Raw genomic sequence first — 16,033 nt, 5'->3', positions numbered from 1 at the left:
TATAGGTAGAGCCTTTGAAAGCGTCTGGCAGTTGTGTTTGAGCATGACACTGAACCACAGGTGTGATGTTGAATCATGTCTCAGCAGTATTCATCTGATGTATTTCTACAGATGAATACTTTCATCAACGTGAGCCGTCTAGGTTTAAGGAGTCTTATTGTGGGGAGTCAAGTCTTGACCATTTCCTCGACAATATCCTACATGTAGGAATGAATAAGACCTACATTTGATGGCATGTTTTCAGCTAATGAAATTGACAGTTAAACGTCTTTATTGCTCATTTTCTTTGAATGTTTTGTCTGTTCACCTGAATGGAGGAAATGTCCTGTTCTGCTGCAACCCTGCAGTGGCTGGATAAAAGCAGCAATATCTTACAGCCTTATAAGTGTGCTTGCACTTTTATCTAATGCAACCACACACGAAATCAAGTGTCATGGTTTTGGAGGATTTGTGAAGGTGGTTGTTGCCTCAACTATTCTTACACAACAACCAATCGTTCAACAAACAAACAAACCAGTTCTGTTCCTAAACTTAAAGAGACAGAGATGAGATTCAGCCTTTAACGGAAGAAAAAAGTATCTCCTTTTCTGTCAACCTGTTTGTGTTTGTGTGCGCGCGCGCCCTCTATCTCAGCCAGGCATAGCAGCACTACAGCCAGCCACCACAGCTCTCTTATCAGCCTTCTCACAAGCCCAGGTCTCAGCTCGTCATGCTATCACCCTGAGCAATGAGACAGGAGAGAATGCTAGCCAGGCAGTTGGTTGCCAGCATACTGTACCAGAGTCCATCTTGTCTAACTTCTTCTCTGTCTTTCTCTTTCTGTCCATGCTTCCCTCTCTGTCTCTCTCCAGTTCATTCCTTCCTTTATCCTGATTGTCCTGTACAATATGTGGCAGCTGGGTGGATGAGTGTGGAGTGAGGGAAAGAGTGTGGAAGACAGTCCTACTGTCACACAGTAATTGGGACAAAAGCTGGCTATGCTTTCTCCTTCTCCTATCCTCCGTATCTCAGAGTGTCTCTCTCCTAACCATCTTAATCTTTATCTTTCGATCAACCTCTGCACTTGTTCTTCCCCCCTGTTGTCTCTGTTTTTATCTCTGGCTGTTTTTCTCTTTTACCTCCATCTCCGTTTCTTTGTGGCTCTTTACATGTGCACTGCTATTGCCAGTATATTTTTTTCTGAGACAACAGTCAAATTTAAGTGTTTAATATAAACACTAAAGTGACACCTTTCTCAGTGGATAATATTGAAAATTCAGCTCTTGGGAGGATTCAAAGGTAAAGACAAATAGGGGTGGAGCAGTGGGCTGATTAAGAACTTGGTGTTTACTTGGTGCGTGTGTTTCTGGGATTATTGTCTTTAATTGTTATATTGAGTCATTTTTTTCACCTGTGTTATTGTGGCTGGTCTCCCTCTCTCACACTGGGCATCCCCTGTTTATGCTCCTGTGTAATCATCCTGTTGTCTTCCTCTCATCACCAGGGCCAGAAGGTTGCAACCTGTTTATTTATCACCTGCCCCAGGAGTTTGGAGACGCGGAGCTCATGCAAATGTTCCTGCCTTTTGGCAACGTCATCTCTGCCAAAGTCTTTGTGGACCGAGCGACCAATCAAAGCAAATGTTTTGGTGAGTCAAAAAAAATAAACACTCACGGATAAAAAAAATTGAATACATGCGACCATGTGACAATCATTGTATTCAGCCTTGAAGAGAATGTTTTTAGCTGTCTGACTTGAAGTCAGAAGAGGAAGCAGAGGACCTCTGTTATATATTCATTTTGATTTTTGTCCTGTATTATAGTCAGTTTGCATGAAGCACCCATGATAACCGTTTGCCTCTATTTGTTCTCAAAGCTAAAGATGGTCATCTACGACTCCCTTAGACTGGCTTGTGCTCTATTGTCATGAAGCCAAACTCCCGTCACTGACTCTCAACGTCTGCTGACACTAAACCCTTGTAGTCAATGCAAAACTATCAATTATAGTTATAACTTTGGGGTAAATAATATTTGGCCCGAGTGCAAGAAAAGTTTTTGGAATAAAAAGCAACATCGCTGCAAAATGACTTTTTATTATGATTGGATTCAAGAATTGTTTGTGTATGTTGTGTAGAATTGTTTGAGCATAAACTCACCTTGTTCAGACCAAATATCAGAAAAGTTAACAGATAATCAAATGACAACATTTATACTTCTAGATGCTTATTATTGTCTTGTTACAATCACACGTTTTTTGTGGGTTGCCACGAGCTTGAAAATCATACAGCTTAATCAACACACGTCACATTTATCACACTTTTCCTATTATCTCTGTACCTCTCAGCTCCCTTTACGCAAGCTAAGCATTTCCCCAGAAACACCCCAGTCCTCCTGCTGGGCACCCAAGCAGCATTCACACTCCCATTCCCCTTCTCTTCTCTCACCTCCCACACAGCAAACCAGTTCATCAGGGTGGAGGCAGTGCAGGTGGGATCCATGGGCTTAAAGAGATAATAATAGACTGGTGTGGGCCTTGCTGTTGATTCAGTTGGACAGCAGCACCCAGGAGACAGGCAGAGAAAGAGACTCCCAGCATTGGCTTTCTTTCACCTTCCCTTCACCATGGCATGTCTATGAGGCTTTCTCTTTTTTCCTCTCTGCCATCGTCTATCTCCCTCTGTCCATCTCAGGACGGACTCGCTCCCGTTTGTGTGCTCTCTAAACATATGCCTCTTGCTATCACTATCCGTCAGTCAACAAAGGGGAAGGACAAAGTGGCGGTGACCCCATCAGTCACACCGGCTTACTTTCTCTGCTTATAATTAAGATATCAGCGGAAACACTTTACCCATGATTCTTTTCTTGTTTTTGTTTTTTTTTACTCATTTCTCCCTTCTTTTTATAGCAGAAACCCCAAGGCTCTTTTGTAAGACGTTAACAAATTAGGCACTAGATACTGTGCATTAAGGCGGATAAGTTATTAGGCCCCCAAGAACTTGAACCGCTTCATCTTAAAACGTGTGAGTTAAGCCTTGATGTTGTGCTTAATGGGAACAGCAGGATCATGGACTTGCAGGAATATTTACAGAAGATCCATACAGTTAAATGTATGTGGAATGACTTAAACCTGATTGAATATGTATACTTGTGTTGGCCTGCTGCTATGCTCTTCAATATTTAAGTGAAAGTCAAGATGAAAGCAAGCAACATTTTTATTGGATAAAAAGATCATTTCCAAAGTGCTGAAGGTTGTGACAGGACCAGAAACAGGACCAAATGAAGGACAAAGGTAATTGATGGCGTCTATTGCATACAATCAATCTGAAGTTTTTGTTAAGATTAAGTTAAGCAAGATTTAAATGTTTCTAGTTTTACAGTTAATTAATAGGTTGAGTGTGTCAACTATGAAGCTATAAACATTTTCAAGTGAAATGCTCAAAGAGATTTGCTTGCCATGGTAGATTCTTCTGAGTTTCAACTGAAAAATCTGTGCTTACATGGCCTGATATCTCTGCAGCACAGGTGAACTACATTTCTGGGAATTTGAAAGGATATAATCAGACATCACTCTTTAGGATACAGTGTGTACAGAGACGCTGAGAAACTTGAATGAGTTGAAAAAAGGTCACTGGAGGAGCACTCGGAGCATGTTCTCAAAAAAGAAGTATTCTGGAGAGCGATGAAGAGTATATAACTTGAGGGCTACATCACTGTTGGCTCAGGAGGATGAATGTTTAGTTTGATCGGTTTGTTTGCGCTGTGATGAAATGGGTATGAACGTGTGAAATGGCATGTTAAACATTTGTTGCAAATGAGATTGAATAGTTTGATAGCATGCGTAAAAAGTTCAGCGTAAAGGAAATTGAAAAAGGAAGATTAGAGGAGAACATCAGTGACCCAGGTGTCGGAATAGCATGTGTGAGTGCACAACCACTGTTACAGATGAGAAGCTGTATGGTTGTGTTTCATTTAACCAGGGACTCTATGGATACAACATTAGTCTTAATCCTCTGTATTTAGTCGCTCAATATTGACTTTTATAAGTGATCAAAGCTTACCTTGTTAAGTGGAATTAGCTGGATTTAGCCTGGAAATGAATTTCAGAAGGTCTTCTGAGAGCCGAATGACACACTCAGAGACACTCACAGGCACACCTTTAAAAGGAAACCCACTGCTTTAAAGATATGATAGTAAAAACATACACCAGGAGATGCAATTTACCTAAAGGGCTTCGGAAAAAAAGAGTGCCTTTTTCTGAAGTCGTTTCATTATAAAGTTCTCTCTCTTTCAAGTCTAGGAACTGTCTGTGTTTTTAGCAGCTCTCTTTCTCTCTCTCTCTCTCTCTCTCTCTCTCTGTTGAAAAATGGAGCTGACTTGAGGCTGGCTGCAGTAGCACCAAGGTCACATTACACCAATTAAAGAAAAGCCAGTTTTTACAACAGAAATGAACATGTTTACAGTCTGGTTAAAAAAAAAAAACGAAATTGGCTTGATAAGCTCAAGTCTCGATAAGCACGACTTACTAAAGGAGAGGAATTTTTGATAACTCCGATTCATACAAGTTATTCATAATATTGTGCACAGCTGATCTGACTGATGGGCGGGCATGGTGTAGCCGTTTGTCAGGAGGCTGAAGACCCAACTCAGCTCAACTCAGTCGTTAGTTTGACAGAAAGCTACAGTCGGGAGAGATCGCACTTCCACCACCAGTAACGGATGACATCAATCTAGACTTTGGTTAAAGTTGAATGTAGTAGACAACATAAATAAGAAGGCACTTCATGTAACATGGCTTTCTAATGTTGAGAATCAACCCTCCTTTGTTCCTTTTTTGCAGCATATATTTGAGAGGCATTTGAAAAAGGGACCTCATCTCGAAACTACAGCCGCGACTTTATACCAAACAACATTATAGCACACTTTCCCCACAAAAGAAACTCTTTTTAGGGCAATGTGAAAGTTTACTACTGCATTCTCAGCTGTTAAACGTAGTCCTCCAGTTGTATTTTCCCCACTGTCACTTGGCAACGTTTGGAACTTTGTGTGCATTTTTATTAAAAATGCATTACGTTATAGTCAGAAGAGGCATTTTGCTGAAAAGGACGGCTGCAGTGAGAGCCATACATCAAACACTAGTAGTGTTCGGGGTATTCAGTCGCGCAGCACCGCACGCTCAAACCACACATTCAGTGCTGCATCAAAGAAATGAAACATCAGCCGGTTACTTTGTCTCGACAGAACAGCTGAAACTGGAAACCTGAACAACATTAATGTCTATTTCTACTTTTAAATTATTTTAATGAACATAGAGTTTGTCCTCTGCTTCTGTACTCTGACCCTAGAATCATATCAGCATTTTGCAACTGGGGTTGTGATCGCGAGGTATGGTGTGTGTGTGTGTGTTGGGGGGGGGGGGGGGGGGGGGGGGGAGATCACTGCCAACTGACAGGCCCTTTCCTGCGCAGTTTGTTTAAAGGGTTTGTAAAAGCAGCAGCCTTATCTCACCCGCACTGACAAAAGCCTGCCCTCTCCCCCCAAATTAAATTGGACCCATAGCGGTGTGATCAAATCAGCTGGCAGGCGGAAAATTCGGGCCGTCAATCATGGAGGTGTCTGATAAGAGCAGGCAAGGAGTCCCAGTGTGGAAAGCTTTGGGCTCATTCCGCCTCGACACCCCGGTGATAACTCAGAGCAGCAGGCGCCTCTGTCCTACACACCTTGCTGCTAGCATCTCATTTCGACCCCACGACCTTTAGTCCTTTCTCAGATACAAGCTCAGTCTCACACACACACACACACACACACACACACACACACACACACTCTCATACATGGAGCCCTGTCACTCTCAGGTGGCTCAGGTAACATTTACACATGCAGCTCTGCTGTCAAAAAGACACACAGTATCAAACTCCTTCCTCTCTCTAATCTTCCCACACCTTTTCATGTTTTTTGTTCTCTCTTCAAGTAAAACGCCTGCTTTCTAATAGTCCTTCCCCGTTTGATTTTTAATATCTGTGTTATTAGCCTTTGTGGTGGTTTATGTAATCTCTTTAATTCAAAGATTTTCAATTAATCTGCTGAAAAGAGAAAACAAAGACCTATTGTTGTGTCATTGTTGAGAGTTAAAAAGGGTCTTCTTCTCCCCTCTTTCATCTTTCCCGTCGGTTCTCTCTCTCTCTCTCTCTCTCTCTCTTCTTCCTGTTTCTCTCATCTCTACCCATTCTTCTCCCTCCCTCTGTTGTTCCTTTTATTCCTTTATCCATTTTTCTCGGCATCCATCTCTTTCTCTTTTTCTCTCTCATTGTGTGTTCTCGTCTCAGGCTTTGTGAGTTTTGATAACCCGTCCAGCGCTCAAGCCGCCATCCAGGCAATGAACGGCTTTCAGATTGGCATGAAGAGGCTGAAGGTGCAGCTAAAGCGGCCAAAGGATGCCAACAGACCTTACTGACTCGTCTGCCGTCCGTACCCAGGTATAGTAATGGCCATACTGTGCCATTTCAGTTTTAAACCAGAGTGCCCACTTTACTGAGACAATTGAGTTTCATGTTGTTGATTATTTATGAGACTGCGACCTTAAATCTCTAATGAATGAATGAGAGTTGCGTTTAACCTAAAAATAATAAGAGAACTTTAACAAAATCAAGTACATGTGAATTTCAGAAGCATTGTGTTTATTTATGTAAAACTTTAATTAATAAAATAACTTTTGGTAATTTCGAAGGTGCTCAGTTTAGCTTAGATTAGCATAGAAGAAAATTAATTGAAAAAAAAAAAACATCAATTGTATAAAAAGTTTTCTGTTGAAATGTAAAAAATCATCTGAAGACTCACAGAACTAAAACATGTCCAGTTTAGTATTAAATGTTTGCTGCGTGAAGAGTGAAGTAAAACTCTCTTTCTATAGTCGTAATCTGACGTGATATTACATTTCCTCTCTCTCAGGTCAATGCATTTCTTTTTAACATTGTACTTGTGAACGCGTTGGGGGGTGGGGGTGGGGGGGTATTTTCTCGATTTCACCTTGCTTCTTCACAGAATCTGCCTCTGCAGATTTCTGTCAGGTTGCTCTGCCGCTCTGAAATGTGTTTTCTTTTTTTTTTTCCTTTTTTTTTTCTCTCGTTTCTTCTGGGGTTTGAAATCTTATTTGTACCTGCGGGATACTCCACTGAAAATGTATGACACCATCAATACTTAGATGAGCATAATCACCCGTCCAATGAGGCACGCATTGAGAATCAATGCGTTAAGCTACACAATTCATAAAAAATACTGTTGGCTGTAATATCTTTACTAAATTCAGCTGCTGGGCAAAATCCAGAGGTCATTCCTAGATGTTTTCACAGATCTACTTTCTATAAGCGCTGAGGGTAATTGGGTATTTTTTGTTTGTTTGTTTTGTTTGATTTAGTTAATCTAAATCAATATTGACAAAAATAAAATTAACAAAAAATATGCTTAATGGAAAAGCACTTTAGTCACTCTACTAACTACAGTGGCTTGTATAATATAAGCTGCAAACCCAGTAAGCACCAATTAGTTAAGTTCAAGTGACGCTTCAAAAATGTGTTCAAGCTAAGCAGTCATTGTCCATATTCATATTCTGTCATTCTTTGTTTGCAGATTTTTCAAAAACGACTCATAAAAAGTTCTTTGTTAAAGCCATTCTCCTCCATGTCCTCATATGTCTCTAAACTACCAGGTGATCTACCACCTTCATTTTAAGTATTTGTTAACTTAGGCAGCAATGGTTTGCATGCTAATAATGCAGCATGCAAAAAAAAGAAAATTAAAGATCTATTTTCATAACATTAATAGTTCACATTTTAAACAACAAATAACCTGCCAATGTATATACAAGTAGTCATGTAGGAGAAAGTTGGTGTTCAATAATGGTTATGAAAAATTTCTAATAAACTACGCAAGTGATGCAACACATGAAGCATCATTCACTTAATAGTAAAAAAAAAAAAGTCCACTGAAGCCTATCCATCATGGACTAGTTGAGAACAACATATGCCAACATGTATCTGATGTTTTTAACTATTTATTGGTGCTGTTTTTATGGAGTACGTACTTAACAAAGTTAAGTAAACAAGAAGTCTTTCAAATGCATAGTAGCTTATGTGTGCCGTTTATATTTGTGTACATCTGCCACCACATATCTTCAATAGCCAACAGTTCCTTGTTTTTGCTTTTAAAATATCCGCGCTTCTATAAAGAACAATAAAAAGATGGTTTAGTTAAAGTGGCACCATCCTTCAATAGCAGCTCGTTTCACAGTGTCAGGCTTCATTCAAAGAATCATTTCCCATCTGTTACAAAGTGCAGCTGCCAGTGCAAAATAATATAGATGTGCGCTCCTCTCGCCCAATTGGCTTGGCAACTTTTCATTACAGTAACATAAGCCTGGATTATATTCCTCCATAAATAAAAGCGTAGTAACACCATTTGTTTGTTTTAGAATTGACTCCTTAAAAGCCACAAGATGACATTAATGGAAGGTGAGGTGCAGTACAAATGATAGGTGTTCCTTTTATCCCTTTGGTGATAGCATTTGAGTAGAGCTGTGCCCTGCTAATTGAAGAGAGGCTTTCAAAGCAGGCACCCTGAGAAAGAGGGGGAGGTGAGGGTGGGGAGGGGGGATTTTTATTGAGCACATCAATGAGGGACAAATGGAAAATATCCTGCAACAGTACTGAAGAGTATACAACAGTTATTGAGAGGTACTGAGAATATCTTGAAGCAGAGACATTCCCCACTAAAACATTGTGTGTGTGTGTGTGTGTGTGTGTGTGTGTGTGCGTGTGTGTGTGTGCGTGTGTGTGTGTGTTTTGTGTTGTTTTTTTTCCCCCTCCTGGTTCAATCCATCTCTGTGTTTTTCTTTCGCTATTACGCCACTTCTGCTGTTGAGTTAAGGGAAACCAGTAGACCAAAACCAATAGCAATCCCATGAAAACATTAGAAGAAATAACACAAGTGGGGCCTTGAAGGCAGCTCCTGGTTTATGGTTTCTCGACAAACTATGAGGAATTAAAGAAAGTAGTTGTATTTAAGAAATTTAACCAATCAATTTCTATTTATATATTTTTTTAGATACATTATACTGCTGCAGACCATCAACTATCAAAAAAAAATAGTGATATAGTGCAACATTCACTGTTTAAATTTCTACATGAAACAACTTTATAACAATGACGCAACTTTGTTGAAACTTGAATTATGATATTTTCTGGTGTGCATCTTCAGTATGTTGATAACTTCAGAGTCCCCCTTCTTTTGACGATTTTGCTTTGAAGTTGAATTAAAAACACGATCAGACAGAATTCTCTCCTGCTGGTCTCAGGAGCTGTGCAAGTGGAAATTGCGTTCTGTGTCTTAAAGATAAACATAATGCAAAAAAGCTGAAGCATACGGCCACCCATATAGCAGACAATGTGAGGCAAATCCAATTACTGTAGACAGGACAAGTTTCTGAAATATGCATTCCTGCCTTAAAGGGTTATCTTTGAGAATACAAAAACATCAATTCAACCTTTTAACCTGGAAATGTTGTCAGCCTGAAAGGATTTCACTCCAACACTGAGGCATAAAAGGCTCTTTTTTTCGTGCTTTGTTGATTGTTTGTTGTGTTATTTCTGTTTTACTTGTCATTTCTGTTTTTTTTCCCTCCAGTTTTTATGGTAATAAGCATAATAACCTCATTTGATTTGTCAGGCAAACTAAGTGAGCGTGTGGAACAAATATGTAAAGGCTGCTTTGAATACTGACTTAAGGAAAAAGGAAATCCCATTCTTTCTTTCCTTCTTTTGCACCTCCACCACCAACAACCTGGCAACCTGACACGGCCAATCACAGTATGAGGTGGCCTATTCTCCGCTATAGCCACACCCACCTACCCCCCCACCACACACCTGTCATGGGGCCAAGTTCCCACAGCTGTAAGTTGAACCCATGGTGTCATTTTCTTTTGGATGACGTCATGTGGTGGGACTGTGACTGCGTTGCATGACATGGCGTTGATTGATATATCTGAATTCTATCTCTTCATACTCTGCCCTCCTTTATAGCTTTAAATATACTCTATATTGTATATTGGCAGTTTGTGGAGTGCAGTAGAACAACACCTTTCTTGGCTGGTACTTGTTGTACATAATGTAACTGACGTGCTGACTCATTGGTGGATTATAACTGGAAGTGTCTTTGACCCTTTGTGCTATTGTACCGTGTGCCCTTGTGTTGTTTTATTCTCGTGTAAAGCACTGTATTTTATATTTCTCTTCTTCACATTCACATCAACACTTTTTTTGTTAGCAAACTATGATTTCTAATGAAAGCCTAAATCTTTGCAGAAGAGGACCTTTTTCTTCCCCCCTTCAATCGACAGCTGTTTAGTCGAGAGATGGCCGAGATGACCCTGTGTTTGTGTAGCCAATTAAATCTCCAGCGTTTATGCAGAGAGCGCAGGCAAATGTTGACACTCCACTTCTCCCCTGATTCCATCTGCACAGGGAGTACTTCTCCAAGATTGTTTTGTTTGCCTAACATGAGAATCACTTCCCATTTATTTATTTATGAGGGTGCAAACCAATTACACCATGGTAGCAGAGCTGCAGGCAGCGATGTAGACCCGCATGCCCAGAACCTCTCCTCCATGTAGCCATACTTTATGCATAGATGTGTATGCAGGACGGAAAAAAAAAAAAAAAAAAAAAAAAAAAAAAAACTAAACTAAATACAAATACAGAGTATGTCTTGTTTGTTTAGTATTTGTTTGGTAGGATTGTGCCACTTGATAAATAAGCTTAATAGGTTTATGCTGCTTGCATGTAAAATGATTGTTCCTCCGGCCGGTGAAAGAAAAGGCAGCGAAAAGATTCATGGTGAAAAAAAAGTCCTTTTTTTGCTATTGAGTTTGTTTCTACCCCTCCAGGCTAAATCCTGATAAGAGTTAGGCATTTTCATTGAACTTCCCTATTGTTTCAGAGACCCTGCAGGTGGCTCTTCCTCCCGTAGTCTATCCAATGAACTCTGGGGGAGTCTAGCCATGCAAGCCACAGAAGGATAAGGTCTTTCTAGCATGAAATATGCCTCTAAACTACCAGGTGTCCTTTATGAAGCCATCAAAGAGGATGGGAAAGTAATTTTGGTACCAAAATCTTGAGGGAAAAAATAAATGATTCATCATCCGCTGAAGTTTGGGCGTAGTTGTGACGTTTCAAAAGAGCTGTTTGCTTGGCAAAAAAAAGAATACTGTGTGTTATTCTGCTCTGTGTTAGATGTATAAAAGAATCGCTAGTGGCTTATAAAAGAGGGCATCTGTAATCGGGACTCTTAGTGCTCTGTGCCGTTAATGGCTTGGCTCACTTTGGCACACATAAAAAGAGGGAAGAATCTTCACCACCACATCTAGAAAGTAGATCTATTATGAGATGGTAACAAGCTCATTTACAGGAATGAAAAGGAAGAACAAAGAGTGTCTGGGCGTGCGTTCCCGTCACATAGTCAGACCCTTTCATGTTCACTCCCAGAGAGGGATTTACTGTGATTTCCAAGCCTTTCTTCACCGACATCATAGCTCACAACATATTAAGGATGATAGGCTGTAAACTAGATCTTTTATATCCAACGCTCGCCAGCGTAGACACATTTAGTGACAGTGCAGCATTTAAAGTCAACACAAAAGCAGGGGAGAGACTTGGTTGTTTTTTACTTGAATCTTAATTGCAGGCTTTGTATTAGTATCATTTTTTTCTCTTTTCAGAGAACCATTAGTTTTTCATAATCATTTCACCACTGTACCCCTCACACACACACGTTTTTCCTCTTCATGTTTCCTTCTTCTTCTGTTGGTCATTTGTTATTCATTGACAATGGGATGAAGCTATCTCTGGAAAAAAAAACTCTACAGTTTGTTTTCATGCAGTTCATAAATTTAAATTAAGGCCTTCCTTGGATTACTGCTGTCATAGTGTAGATGTCTGTTCCATACAGTTAAAACACAAATCTCCCACCCCACCTCTAGCCCACTTATTTCTGCTTTTGATTGACACACTCCCTTTTTTTTCCCCTCTTCCCCGTCTGTTTCTCATGCTGTTGGCTGTGCCTGTCAGTCTGTGTGATAACCAGGAGCCAGCAACCCTAAGCATGTTTGCCTCAACCTCACTGAATCCCCTCTCTTTTTTCTCCCTCTCTCTCTCTCTCTCTCTCTCTCTCTCTCTCTCTCTCTCTCTCTCGCAGGATAAAGGGCCACAACACCTTATTTCCACAAGTGCAGTAAAAGTACAAAGACTTCTTGCTCTGCTACATATCATGAAAGAAGGGTGGTCCCTTGATCCTGCTGGAAGCCTGCTGAAAGATTGGGTGACTGAGAGAGGGATCCCAGAGTTTGTTTTTTTTTTCCAGTTTTTTTTTTTTCCTTTCTTCGCAAATGCCTCTTTCCCTGTTTTGCTTTGGCGTCTGTTGAAGAAGATTTTTTGCAGAGACCAACTTTTTGCTGCTGTTTTTTAGACATGATGGGGAAAAAAAAAAACCTTTATAGACTCATTATGCTCAAAGCATGCATACCGACACAGGATATAGTCAAACACACACAGATAACAAAGCAAACATACACATTTAAGGAAGCTACACTTGAAAAAAATAAAGGAAAAAGGGGAGAAAAAAAAATACTTTGTACATGTATAAATACGTGCAAATGCCAACTCAAGTACTGAAGCAAACACATGCGTGTGCGCACACACGTACAGTACACACACAAACACACACACCAGCCTGCTGCCATTTTGGTTTTTGTGCCTACACAGGTGTTGTGCTCTGTGACAGGGCAAGCTCTGGATCAAAGAAGAAAACACGAAGATGAAGAGGAGGAGAGAAGAGGAGAATCCAGGAAAATTACATGCATCATTCCTTAGGAAATAGGGACCAAAGGACTAAACGCTTTTTAAAAGAATATAAATATATAAATATATAAATATATATTTAAAAACTCATACCTTGTAGCTGCAAGTATTACAATTTACTCTTAGTCAAAAAAATCATTAAATCAATATCCAGTGGCCTACTGTAAGTATGAATATAAGAAAATGGAAATAATGTATTAAAAAAAAGACGTGGAATCGTAGTATAGGGGCTGAAACTTTTGCTCTGGATGCTGGTTTAGCACCGGGTTGTAGAATAGTAGAGTAGACTAGAAAAAAAAAAAAAAACAAGTAGATTTGCTAACTTTTGCTGTTGTTTAAAAAAATACTTGAAGTCTTATTGATTGCGGGGCAACAGGAGGGAGAAAGGGAAAAAAATCTTCCGCCCCTGTACTCAACGAGTCTCTCTCTCTTGGATATTAAGGTATCAGCCACTGGATATCTCGCTCATCATGATGTAAAAGACACCACACTCTCTGACAGCTATGAACAGACTGTTCTGGAAGAAGAAGAACAAGAAGAAGAAGAGGAAGAAGAAGAAGAAAAAAAAAAGAATGACGAGTGGAAAAAAAAAAAAAAAAAGAACTTTTCAAAGTCTGTGCTGGAGATGGTGCAGATATGTTTCAGGCTTCTCAATAGCCTTTGTGTTCAAGCGACAATCCACTGTAAAGACCAAGCTAAATGGACATGGGCTGTAATTTGTTTAGTTCTTTTTTTCTTGACCTTTTGTATTACAACAAGGAGTGTGAATTATGAAGCCACAAATTATTAAGAGAAGATAATTCTAGAAAGAGAGGTGGAAAATGGATGGTTAATGGAGTAAAGCTACTGAAACTGCCAGCAGAATGAACTGAGTATACAGATGAATGATCCTTAATGGTGTCAGATGTTTGTCAAAAAAAAAAGGAAAAAGATTATGCCCATTATAAACGAGCAAGACTTATATAAACGACATGCCAAGTATAAAGTGACCACTGGAGCTACTGCAACACTCCGGATTTGGAGGAATTGTCTCTTGGTTGATGTAAATTCTCTGAAGACAAACGCAATTTACAGTATTGATGGCAAAGGTTAAAGCTCAAATGTAATGTAAATTCATTATTAACATGTTCCCTGCCATGATTTCATCATTATTTATAGCAAATGGGGTAGATAGAAAGCTACTGTTTAAACAGACTATCTAAATGAGCTCCATCATTCAGCTTGCTTAGCCTCTCTGACAATGATACCAAGCAGTACAGAATGAAGCACTTCACAACTGTCATGTCCTGATTTTGAGGCCTGTAGCCTTTACGTTGACTGTTTCAGAGCTCTGGGTGCAGGCTTCTCTCTACAAGCAGATCAATATATTTGGAATGAGTCTTGAGGGAAGAGTGATGCTTTTTCAGTTGGTCTGAACACTTCCCAATTTTCTCAGTCCTATACCAGCTCACATCCGTACACCAGCTCTTTGAGCGCTGACAGCTGGCAGTGAAAGGCATGGCTAGGCAATGAGGATGAGGGAGGCGAGGAGAGGAAGTCGACAACCAAACATGACATAAATATGGTTTAAATTGATAATTCCGGGATATGCCCAATGGCATAATTGTTTTTTTTTTAAAATAGAAGGTTTAATTGAGCCCCTGGTGGAACAGCATATTAGGGCTATATGTAACAAACCAAATTAGGTTGGAGTATTGCATCTTGGGCCACTTTTTGAAACACTGACACCTCTCCTTGTTTTTCCCTCCATTGTCCTCATCCTTCTTTAAAGAGAAAGGTAAACCAGTCCTCTTCAAAATCACCAAACGAACGACTGATACAATCCAAGAGATTTCAATCATTGTCATTTAAAAGCAGAAGGGCATGGATTGGTTTCGTCCTGAGGACAGCCATGCTTTTCCAAACCTTGGCCCAAATCTTCAGCAGCTCTCCCATTGGAACAGCATTTTCCTGGCTAATGTCTGCACTCACTACCCTTCAATTATCACCTGCACCGTATTAGACATGCTATTTCACCTTTCCCTCTAATCGCACTATAATCACCAGCCTCTATACATTAGCAGCAACCAAGTGAAAAATCACTGGGATAATCACTTGGACCAAATGATGGGGGAGATGGTCCCCCTGCATGCACATGGATGACAGAAGGAAGATTAGAGAGAATTATGTTTGTGCCTACTCCCTGGCAAGGCTGCTGACAGCTGACCTGGCACCGATAACATTGCTGAATTTACCAGAAGAGATGATGGAGGATGTGGTATAGAACCCTCTATATCATAACAAGGTGTTAATATTGCAAAGTAGGTTTGCTTAAAATTACTTAAAAAATAATGGAGAAAGCTAGAAAATTAAATGCTTTTTTTTCCCTCCTTTTTTTCATTGAGCACAACCTTTCTGACAAAGCTGCTCTAAATTGGGTCAAAAGCAACAATGTTGTTGGAAATCCTCATATTTTAGAAGCAGCTGCTATAAGGACTGAGTTATTGTGCCTCTTCTTTCAGCATGTAATTGTGTCTCGACTATTTTTCTAGAGGCCGACATTTTTTTTCACAGAACAACTTTCTTTCTCCCTGCTGGGACACCTGCAAAGCACAGTATTGTTCAATCCTCAAAGAACATTTATGAGGCACAGTGGTTTCTCTGGTTTAAAATGATGCCCATCAAAATGAAAGTAAAAAAAAAAAAGACCTTCAAACAGATACAGGAAAAACCAGCGTTCCTGCCTCTGCCCTTTTGTAGACATTAATTTGAAGCTACACGAATTAAAAGGGACATGAAGTAGGTCAAAACAAAGCTATGATCCGCAACCATTTGTGTTCATTATTTATGTGAGGCTGAATTAATCGATGGGAAGTCTAATGGTTCATAAGCAATTATATTTCCTGTGAATGTCCTGACTAGAAAACATTCTGCAACTAAGGATCTGCTTGGTGTAGCCTTGCATGCCTGCTCCACTGATATTCTCTATCATGTACCAGATGCTGTACTGGTTCCCACTGCTAATTGCAGGTTGAGTCTCCAGTGAGCCAAAACCTAGTCTAGCCTGATATCCTGCTGACTGCTTGGCTAACAGCGCAGTGTTCATGTAGCATCTCTGCTATGCCAGGGCTAATTTAGGCGACGTGAAACCAGCTCTTCGATACTTAATGAGGG

The 16,033-nt window shown here is 40.0% G+C and overlaps 1 protein-coding gene across 9 annotated transcripts in view; it reads left to right on the top strand.

The window, feature by feature from the left end:
- The window catches only part of celf6 (CUGBP Elav-like family member 6), a 127,983-nt gene extending 115,394 nt beyond the window's left edge, over nt 1-12,589 (top strand). For 8 of the 9 annotated variants that reach the window (XM_079340035.1, XM_079340034.1, XM_079340031.1 and 5 more), the window contains 3 exons: nt 1,484-1,627; nt 6,302-6,451; nt 12,219-12,589. In XM_079340035.1, the coding sequence (XP_079196161.1) occupies nt 1,484-1,627; nt 6,302-6,429 (272 nt within the window). In that variant the 3' untranslated portion in view covers nt 6,430-6,451; nt 12,219-12,589. Of the gene's footprint in view, nt 1-1,483; nt 1,628-6,301; nt 6,452-9,836; nt 9,920-12,218 lie in introns of all 9 variants that reach the window. The other variant, XR_013778807.1, reaches the window with a different exon arrangement.
- The last annotated feature ends 3,444 nt before the right edge of the window (nt 12,590-16,033 follow it).

Source organism: Symphodus melops, assembly GCF_947650265.1.
Source record: "Symphodus melops genome assembly, chromosome: 3".
NCBI lineage: Eukaryota > Metazoa > Chordata > Actinopteri > Labriformes > Labridae > Symphodus > Symphodus melops.
Note: the sequence above shows the minus strand (reverse complement) of the source record. Positions and strands in the feature narration are given on the sequence as shown.